This window comes from Oncorhynchus tshawytscha, linkage group LG02 (assembly GCF_018296145.1).
Source record: "Oncorhynchus tshawytscha isolate Ot180627B linkage group LG02, Otsh_v2.0, whole genome shotgun sequence".
NCBI lineage: Eukaryota > Metazoa > Chordata > Actinopteri > Salmoniformes > Salmonidae > Oncorhynchus > Oncorhynchus tshawytscha.
In genome coordinates, this window is record NC_056430.1 from 32,447,057 (window position 1) to 32,457,593 (window position 10,537).

At 42.0% G+C, this 10,537-nt stretch overlaps 1 protein-coding gene across 1 annotated transcript; it reads right to left on the bottom strand.

The window, feature by feature from the left end:
- Nucleotides 1–989: 989 nt before the first annotated feature.
- On the bottom strand, nt 990–7,301 carry LOC112217713 (interferon regulatory factor 6). The gene is made up of 8 exons (XM_024378196.2): nt 7,049–7,301; nt 6,247–6,429; nt 5,867–6,062; nt 4,724–4,816; nt 4,215–4,463; nt 3,663–4,055; nt 2,791–2,909; nt 990–2,657 (listed from the first exon to the last, which is right to left on the bottom strand). Exons 2-8 carry the CDS (start codon nt 6,418–6,420, stop codon nt 2,421–2,423), a joined length of 1,461 nt encoding a protein of 486 aa, XP_024233964.1. The 5' UTR covers nt 6,421–6,429; nt 7,049–7,301; the 3' UTR covers nt 990–2,420.
- Nucleotides 7,302–10,537: the final 3,236 nt, after the last annotated feature.

A 10,537-nucleotide genomic window follows, 5' to 3' on the forward strand; every position in this document is an offset into this window, starting at 1 on the left:
TGTATTTCCCTGTGCATCCATCCAGGGAGTGATAGGACAGGAGGCCCCTGAAGAGCCAGCTGCTGCAGCACCAACACACTGAGGCTGAGCTCCATCTCAACATCAGCCTTCTAGAGCACAACCTGCACACCTGCAGGACACAAGACACATGGAAGACAGAAGCAGGAAGACACCAAGAAACAGCAGGAGATTGTCAAAGGACGGCAACAGGACTCCATAGGTGTAGTATATTACACACCCACTTGCAGAAAAAAACAGCTGGATTGTGTTACTGTAGTAGTAGGTAAAGGAGTTTTATTGGTCCATAAATGTGTTATAAACTCATCACTAGAGCATCCTTAGATGAGCAGATTCATCCAGCTATGTCACACCACAGCAACATAAAGCAAAGCATGATGGAAACCAACATCCATAGGAGAGGTCCGAATGTCTACAATTCACTTTCTCAAATTAGTCATGTCAAACCCAGAGCACCAGCATAGCAAATCAAATCAATTTATATAGCCCTTCTTACATCAGCTGATATCTCAAAGTGCCGTACAGAAACCCAGCCTAAAACCCCAAACAGCAAGCAATGCAGGTGTAGAAGCACGGTGGCTAGGAAAAACTCCCTTGAAAGGCCAAAACCTAGGAAGAAACATTTATGTCAATGTTTGTCCCCACTGTCTTCATGCTGTATGTCTCCAACATGTTTATTGGCTCCGCTTGCTTTTAGTCCTATATTATATCTTGATACTGATGGAATCATTCTTTTTTTTCCAACAAGAGACGCTATTGTCCCTGGTTTATCCTGCTGTCTCCGTTCCTGGTAGTCACTTGGCAGCCATTTTGACGTTGTTATTGGCCGATATCCCCACAAGAAGGAAACAGCTGTGGGACCTTTACCAAGTACTACAAGAACGCACAGAGAAGTATGTCTATGACATTACCTCAGCATTGCTATAGGCCCATATGACAAAACCTGGGAACTGGACAAAACTCTGAAGAACTTGCTCTGAGGGTTTTGGGAAATATGTTTATTGCATTTTACATTTAAATGTTTTCTGTATAGCTCAGTCAACATTATAGCGAAGGATATTTATCATCCATTGAAAATGTAATCTTGAAGTAAATTTGTATTTCTAATGCATTTTATGGTTACTGCATCATGTTTATGCATACGCGTTTCGTCCTTTTATAATAATCAAATACATATGGTGTCAGTATATTTGACACACAACCACTGTAATAACTAGACAGTAAAACTGGCATAAAATACCTGTGAATAAAACACTTGCAGGTATAACTTTGTCAATTTGAATTAAACCCTTTTTCATTACTGAATACATTTCATTGCGGATTCCCTTCATTTAATTTTTTTTTTTTTAAACGGATCACTTGCCTAGTTATGGCCATTTTTCAACAAAAACAATACAAATCATTAGGATAAAAGTTATTGAAAAATGAAATGCTATCTAAGCATTAAGACTCCATTTACTCCCAAAAGTGCAGCGACACCACTTATACTAATTTCATGGACCAAAACAAATGGTTTAAATTCCATAAAATTATAAATGGAGGCTATACATGGTGATAAGGTCTATCAGAAAATAAACAATCCATTTGGTTCACCGAATCCTCTACCTTGACCTGATCTTATCTACTAGTATTAGCATAAACAAACCAGTAAAGGGTATAGGATATATCTTGCAGGAACCGTTAGAATGGATCTCAGCAGTCATGATTGGATACAAATGTATAATAACCAATAGAAAGGAAAGAAAACTATTAAAGTGTGTATCATAAAAGTTCACATAATGGATTAACCACTTGCATGTTTTTTCTCCAAAAGAAAAAAATATATATAAATATCTAGCTTTAGCACTCAAACATATTCTTCATGGGTTAAAAACAGGTAGTAGACAAAATGACATGAGCAACAAGGACCAGGACACAGCTTGATAACTGACTGGTATTTTGTAACATGGGGTCAAGGGTTATGCCTGTAACTCATTGACTATGTTCAATGTTGCCTTGCAGCTGACAGGACTTTTTCCCATAATGCCATCCAATGCTCCTCTAGTTCTGCCCATATTGAGTACAAGGCCACTGGGCTTTACAACTGCAGACAGACACTATCCATGTTTTACTGACTGCCACAGTAGTAGTCTTACAGTGCCTGTTTAGCAGCATTTACCACAATATATACATGGCTCCTCTCAGAGAACATAATAGCAAAAGAAAGGGAAAAGGCTAAATTGAAGCAATCCCTCTCCCTTTTCCTATTCGGATTAACACGCCTCTATAAACATAAGTACTAGCTTGCTGACGACAGGTCTCCACATAACCCAGCAGTAGAGGCAGCAGTAAGGAGACAGTGTCCAGACAGAGCTGTGTATGAGACTGACTGGCCTGGTAGGGCCATGGTTGACTGGGTAGCTTCACTGGGCATGCAGGGCCTGGGGCAGGCTCATGCCAGCCCCCAGGGGCAGAGCCTGAGGCCAGCCCTCCTGGCCCTGGTGGGTCTGCAGCAGGCGGTACAGCTGCTTCAGGTGGGTAACGATGTTGTCCTTGATGTCTGGGATGGAGATCTGCAGGCGCACGCTGCCGCTGTCGAAGGAGCGCATGCAGTCACCTGAGAACATCTCAGTGATCATACGTGCTACCACAGGGATGATCTGGGTGGGAGCAGAGGGCCAAAGACGAGTCAGTTACAGTGAAGGGACTCAACAGCAAAACACACATTTTAAAATAATGAAAAACAAATGTTTCATTCGTTTTCTATGAATCATTGCCTGCACTGTCTCATACCTGCACCATGATGAGCTTCCTCTCCCTGGGTCTGCTGTCAGGCCACTCCTCTCCAAAGCACAGGTTGATATCGAACTGAGGAAGGCTGGCCGACTGGCCCCTCTGATGGGCTATTACACCTGCACACATCAAACAATCACAATCATATCACATAGCAAATCAGTCTCACAGCATACACTGAGTGTGCAAAACTTTAAGAACACCTTCCTAATATTGAGTTGCATCCCCTTTTGCCCTCAGAACAGCCTCAATTCGTCAGGGCATGGACTCTACAAGGTGTCGAAAGCATTCCACAGGGATGCTGGCCCTTGTTGACTCCAATGCTTCCCACAGTTGTGTCAAGTTGGCTGGATGTCCTTTAGATGGTGGACCATTCTTGATACACACAGGAAACTGTTGAGCATGAAAAAACCAGCAGAGTTGCAGTTCTTGACATACTCCAACCATTGTGCCTGGCACCTAATACCATACCCTGTTCAAAGGCACTTCAATATTTTGTCTTGCCCATTTACCCTCTAAATGACACACATACACAATCTTTGTCTCAATTGTCTCAAGGTTTAAAAATACTTCTTTAACCTGTCTCCTCCCCTTCATCTACACTGATTGACGTGGTTTTAACAAGTGACATCAATAAGGGATCATAGCTTTCACCTGGTAAGTCTGTCAGGGAAAGTACAGGTGTTCCTAATGTTTTGTCCACTCAGTGCATGCCCTACTATTACACTACCTCCTAAGGGCCCAGCCTAATAGAATATATAAATATCGATAAGCAAGAAGCTTTGAGAAGAGTGGTATAAAACATTGTTGCTGTAGGAAGGTTAGAGTCCATCTATGCTAAAATGGTCAGTAGGATCGGAGTCAGTACTTACCGCTGAGAAACGACTCCAGACAGAACAGCTTAACCTTCCTCTGCCTCTCTATGAGGTTGGGTGCATTGGGGTTGGGTGCACAGGGGCCTGACCAGTACACCTTGCACTGGCAGAGGCGGACGGCATAGATGTCATGGCCACTGACCTCCAGGATGAGGCCTCGGTCCATGACGTCCAGCAGGCGGTTGGTGAAGACCCTCTGCTTGTCGTTGGCGATGTGCTCGGTAGAGGGGAACCTCAGCTGCTCCAGGCTGATAGGGCCAAACAGCTCTTCCTGGTTGACCATGGGGCCCAGGTCCCCGTAAAACAGCCTGCAGCCCTGGGGATTACTGACTGTCATGGCTGGACACACCTCCTTACCCCGGTACTGGAACTGCACCTCCAGGTCTGTCACTGAGGGAGAAAGAGACAAAAAAACACATGAAGATTCAATAAGAGTGGTACTCTTATTAGTTGGTCTGTATTGGTAAACTCCTGTGATACTATATACAATCAATGTATGCAGTCCTATATTTATCTAATGGAGGAGTTTGTGAGTAGTAGTGTACTCACTGGGCAAGGAGCTGATCCACATCTCTGGGGAGGCGAACATCATGTCAGGCATGGAAGGGGAAGGCATGTCAAGTGGCGGAGGGGGCCCCATCTCCTCAGGGGAGGGCTGCATCTCCACATCCAAAGGCTCCTCTTTTGGCCACGGCTTAACCTCCTCTTTGGGCCACACTTCAACTGATGGAGGGCAGCTGGGGGGGTGGAGGGGCGATACTGACCCCGGAGGAGACCACATTAGAGTGGGGCTGGTGCCTGGTCGTTACAGGGGAAAACAAAGCATGATTAGATGACATGCCAAAAACACTACAGGGATATTGATATCAAAACAGGGGGTAAGACAGACAAAAGGGCACTAGGCAGTTGTTTTTGGACCAAGCAAACTGGAAAACATTATCTGGATGCTAGATCTGAACTGATGTGTGGTTTAGAACAAATGACATGGTAAACATCACAGAAAAACAGTATTAGTGAGGGAAAAATAAGAGAGATAAGAGATAATTGACATGACTAACCATTGGATGTTGGATAAGGAGGAAGGGGCTCTGGAGTATCTGGTTCATCTTCATCACAGTCATTTGGCGTCCAGGACCCAGAGTCTGAGGATCCTGATGTGAGAGAGATGAAGAGAAAATGAAAAGAGAGCAAGGGATTCCAAATCCCAAACTAAGCTTCAAAGCTGCTACCATTGGCCATCATTTTAAATAATAATTTGTTCTTAACTGACTTGCCTAGTTAAATAAAATGTTTTAAAAAAGAACATCATTGTTGTTAAACTGTACTTAAAAAAAGGTAAATTAAAGTCCAAATTTGGACATACCTACTCATTCAAGGGTTTTTCTCCATTTTTTACTATTTTCTACATTGTAGAATAATATTGAAGACATCAAAAGTATGAAATAACACATATGGAATCATGTAGTAACCTAAAAAGTGTTAAACAAATCAAAATCTATTTTATATTTGAGATTCTTCAAAGTAGCCAACCTTTGCATTCTATCAAGGAGCTTCATGAGGTAGCAGAGGTAACTCTGGGACTTCCTTTCTTGTGGCGGTCCTCATGAGAGCCAGTTTCATCATAGGGCTTGATGATTTTTGCTACTGCACTTGAAGAAACTTTCAAAAGTTCTTGACATTTTCCAGATTGTTACCTTCATGTCTTAAAGTAATGATGGACTGTCGTTTTTATTTGCTTATTTGAGCTGTTCTAACCATAATATGGACTTGGTATTTTACCAAATAGGGCTATCTTCTGTATAACAACCCTACCTTGTCACAACACAACTGATTGGCTCAAACGCATTAAGAAGGAAATAAATTCCACAAATGAACTTTTAAGAAGGCACACCTGTTAATTGGAATGCATTCCAGGTGACTACCTCATGAATTTGGTTGAGAGAATGCCAAGAGTGTGCAAAGCTGTCATCAAGGCAAAGGGGTGGCTACTTTGAAGAATGTCAAATCTAAAATATATGTTGATTTGTTTAACACTTTTTAGGTTACTACATGATTCCATGCATGTTATTTCATAGTTTTGATGTCTTCACTATTATTGTACAATGTAGAAAATAGTACAAATAAAGAAAAACCCTGGAATGAGTCGGTGTGTCCAAACTTTTGACTGCTACTGTATTTGTATGTCATCCATGGACATTTACCTGGGTTACTGAGGGGCTGTGGGATGTCACAGACATCGTAGATCTTCAGGGGGTTCATGGGAACTTCTTTGGTGCCATCGTAGACAAGGTTGAACTCTCTGCTCTTGTTGAGGGCACAGCGGAGCTGGGCTTTCCACTTGGCAGGGTCAGGGTCATCAATACCCTCCTGGAACTTTCCTGTCTCCACTGCCCAGGCCTGATACAAGGAGAGAGGGGACAGACGAAGAATACATTAAGCAATGTTTTACATTTTTTATTATTCTGAGCAGTAGATCTCAGCCTGCATTTTGACTCAAAGTGATCTCAGCTCAGAAAAGGTTGGTGACCACTGACCTACATGTATTGTTTCCGAAGCTGTAACAGATATCTGCTTTACTAACCTTAAAGATTGTGTTCTCTTCCTCATGCTGGGGGGTGTGGCGCGTAGCGTGTTTCCAGGGGACCCTGAAGCGCTTGTTGTCTCGATCGATCCACACCAGACCTGGGTAGAGCCCACTGTCCACCTGGGCCACTAGCCAGGGCTTGAGCCGAACACGCCGTGGGGTCACCGCCATGCTTTCAATCTGGGGAGGAGGCCACCATGGGAGGGTTAGATATTTACTATCCATATGGTATACTTATATGGATATCCTGACCAAGATATTTAAAAACGTAAACAGTTCTAATAAAAGCACTGTACTAAGAAAACAGTGAGCTGTACGGTCATGATTTAGCTGGCACATCTTGATTGAGGCAGACACTCACATGATGACCAAGATTACATGGCTATCAAGATTCCAAACAGACTTGGGCCACTAAGTACATAATTATGGTTGGTTTTATGATACTCCTGGTGTGTCTGCAGGACATGTTTCACAGGTCTGTTGAGTATGGAAATAAAGCCATGTCCAATGTTGCTACATTAATTTACCCAAAAATCATAACCATAAAATGACATTTTCCCCACCAAGCAATGACTTTACTGGCTTTTGTTGTGATAAACCTTTGACTTTTGTTGATGCTTAGTTGCAACCCTTCGCTCGCTCTTACTGTAAATTTGAGCACCATATGAAAGACCAGTAAATAGGCTACTTTTCACGGATAAATTGTTAGTAATGATTTCTAATAACCATCTAGTTACGAACTTGAAACTATTTCAATGTAGCAAACTAACTAAATGTAGGCGACCGCTGCGAAACGTACCTGCAGTTGAACGTGACCAGGAAGTAGGCTACTTTCAATCCGGGAGAAAGTAGAACCTCAATCAATTTCAGGGAAATATTATTCTCCAAAACGTTGGAATTTGTATGCCCTTAGCAATCCAGGTAAAAGTAGACTGTATGACTCACGTATACTTCTTATCATGCGAGAACAATTCTGATAATCTTGTCCCCATTAGTTCAGGCCACCCCTTTTCGACTCCCTTCCCGAAACTCAGGTAGAGCTGTGACGTCATAGACGTTTCATTCTTGGCACCCGGCACACCTTCCCAGCTGGTGAAAAAACCCAGCTTACTTTCGGTGGAGCCTTCTTGTGACCATGATGACCAAATGACTCACAATATTTGTTAGAATGTTGTTGCCATAGGTTCTTTAAATTAGCCATATAAAAACCATGAAGACTATTATGCTGTAAAATGATGTAATTATGTTTGTTGTTTTCAAAAGCAATTTGAAATAAGCAGTTTGGTGCGCAGTCATTTTATTATAGCCTAATTAAAATATGTTAATTTAGCACACGCCGTGCGTGTTTTACGCATTTACACTGTCACTGTAACAAGTACATTATGATAATTTCTACGAAACACACTTGTTAATGGTGCAGTCACACCCAGAAACTGCCCACGGGCCTTTTCCCAATGTATGCGTGCGAGCAGTCTTCACCGCACGAGGCGCTCTTGTCTTGAGGACTTCCCTGAAGTTTCCCAGTTTCCTTACGTGTGCATATATTTATAGGCCAGTGAGATCAGATAGCCTAAGTGTGTGTGTGTGTGTGAGAGAGAGTTTTCAAGATTAAGGATTTAAGACTGATGGTCAATTGAAAATACAACTGAAAAAGCATTATTAGCAAAGAACACATTTTGCCATTCAATTGAAAATACGTGTTATTTACTTTATTCAAACATGTGAAGTCTATACAATACATTTTTTGTGGTATTTTGCAATTTAGCTTTAGATGTCATTACAGTGGTCTCAACCAATGACTGATAGGCTACATTTCTTCATATGTCAGGGTTGGTGGCAGGTGAGAGACATCCCATGTTTTTGATGTTGCTCTGTACATAGTCTCAAAGCTGAAATGGCCAAACAAGGAACAGATTGTTCAGGGCCAAAACATTTCACTGACATCATAGGCAATTGAGGTTGGCCTTCAAACCAAGTCTATTGTGTACTTTAGAATTTGAGATGGTGATACAGAAAGGGCAATCTCACCGAAAAACGGGCAAAGTGAAGCACGGGAACCAAATATTGGATTGTGTCTCTATTAAGAAATAGGCTACTTAAAACATGAAAACCATCTACAGACTATGCAAACACATTTGATCTAGATTCATGATGAAGTCAAGTCACTGAAGCCACTCACACAGTGTGTCTGTTTAATTTCAGAGGTACAATCAGAGAATTCCTCATGAATGCAATCACTCCAGACAACAGAATTGTACAAACAGATGTATCATACACACATATGATATGCTTGTTCATAGACAAAATGTAATATTAGTTATTTACTTCTGATTGGTAAAGCAGTGCTACACATACTAACCATATATACAAGCAAGGGCACTTTGATTGGACATGGATGAGTACCCCACTTTTACAAAAGGTGTGTAGGTGACAACTGAGGCAGTCATTACTGTATGCAACATTTGGATACGCCCATGTAGGATAACGGGTTCAGCTCACGAAACAGACAAAAATGTTCAAATATACTAATATTATTGGTATACATTTTGGTTATCCCTCGCTCTCTCTGGGCCAAGTTTTTAACATTGCAACAAGGCCTAAAGAAAGAACCAGACCCCTAATGCTTTGCTTTACTTGCTGTAGGTAATCTTTGTCTAATCAATGGATCCTCTCTCTCTATTCAATTAAAGCTTTATTGGCAAGGGAAACATATGTTTACATTGCCAAAGCAAGTGAAATAGATAAAACAAAAGTGAAATAAACAATAAAAAATGTACAGTAAACATTACACTTACAAAAGCTCCAAAAGAATAACGACATTTAAAATGTCATAAATGTCTATATACAGTGTTGTAATGATATGCAAATAGTTCAAGTACAAAAGGGAAAATAAATAAACATCTCTCTCTCTCTCGTTAATACTTGACATAAGTCTGGATGCCCTCCATGAACTCCTCCAGGGACAGCTCACCTGACAGACACACACACACCTTATTGATAGGCACATATACCATATCTACATGAAAGTCATGAAAAGTAAACACTGTGGCACTAATAGAATGTGGTACCTGTACATTGAGGCGAATAATCTTACCATCTCCATTGATGTCGATCTTGTCAAACACCATGTTGGTAAATGTCCTCGGCTGTCATCTCATACTTTACTTCATTGATGGCACGGATGGACTAGTATGGAAGCAGGATACTCACACAAAAAAATGAAACACCTTTCTACAAAAAGGCTCCAAAACATTTATCAATGGCTAATAGGTTCACATGTACTGTATATGGCAACATGTATACCTTTAACATTATATACTATACTCTAGTCTAGTTAAAATACTTGTGCTAAAAGAGGGAGGCTTGCTCGCCTGGTGCTATGTGCAGATCAAATGCACCGCTGGAACACCGATTAAGGTGTTCTAATAATTCTGAAGATTGCTCAGAAAACCAGCTGTTTTAATCTTGATTAAGATCAGCAGAGTAAGGTGTTGGCATGACTATTGCATAATCTGCCTATTGCCATAATCAGTTTAATATCAAATTATTTGTGTGCATGTAAACATACTCAATGTGTCAGTTGAGTTTGGCTCCTTACATCCATACATTTTGGGGGATTGTGAATGGATTTTCCCAAATATATTCTGATATCCATAGAACACAGGTATTGTCGCCTGTCTGTGTAAAAGGACTGTACTCAAGCATTGGCAAGATGGTGATCCCTGGCTTTCCTTTCAGGTGGGATACGCCTGGGCAGAGTCCATCGAGGGAACTGGTTCAAACAGACGCCTCCTTGACAGGCTGGGGAGCAGTATTGTGGGGGAGGGCGGCCAGTGGGACATGGAGCCCCAGCTGGTCCAAACTCCACATCAACATGCTGGAGTTGAGAGCAGTTCAACTAACTCTGTTCAACTTTCTCCCACAACTGTGGGACAAACATGTGCTGGTACAGACAGCACCACAGTGGTAGAGTACATAATCCACCAAGGGGTTCTGGGTTCCATCCACTGCCACCAGATGGCACATACCCTTCTGCTGTGTCTACAGAATCTGGCCTCACTAAGAGTTGTACACCTCCCAGGGATTCTGAACACATTAAGGCGGACATGCTGTCCAAGGAAGGCCCTCCGGAAGGAGAGTGGCGCCTACATCCCAGAATAGTGAGTTGCATGTGGGGAATCTTTGGGGAAGCGGAGGTGGATCCGTTTGGCTCAGAGAGGAACCCACAGTGCCCCCTCTGGTTCTTGATATCCAACACCCCCGGACCACTCAGTCTAGACGTCTTTGC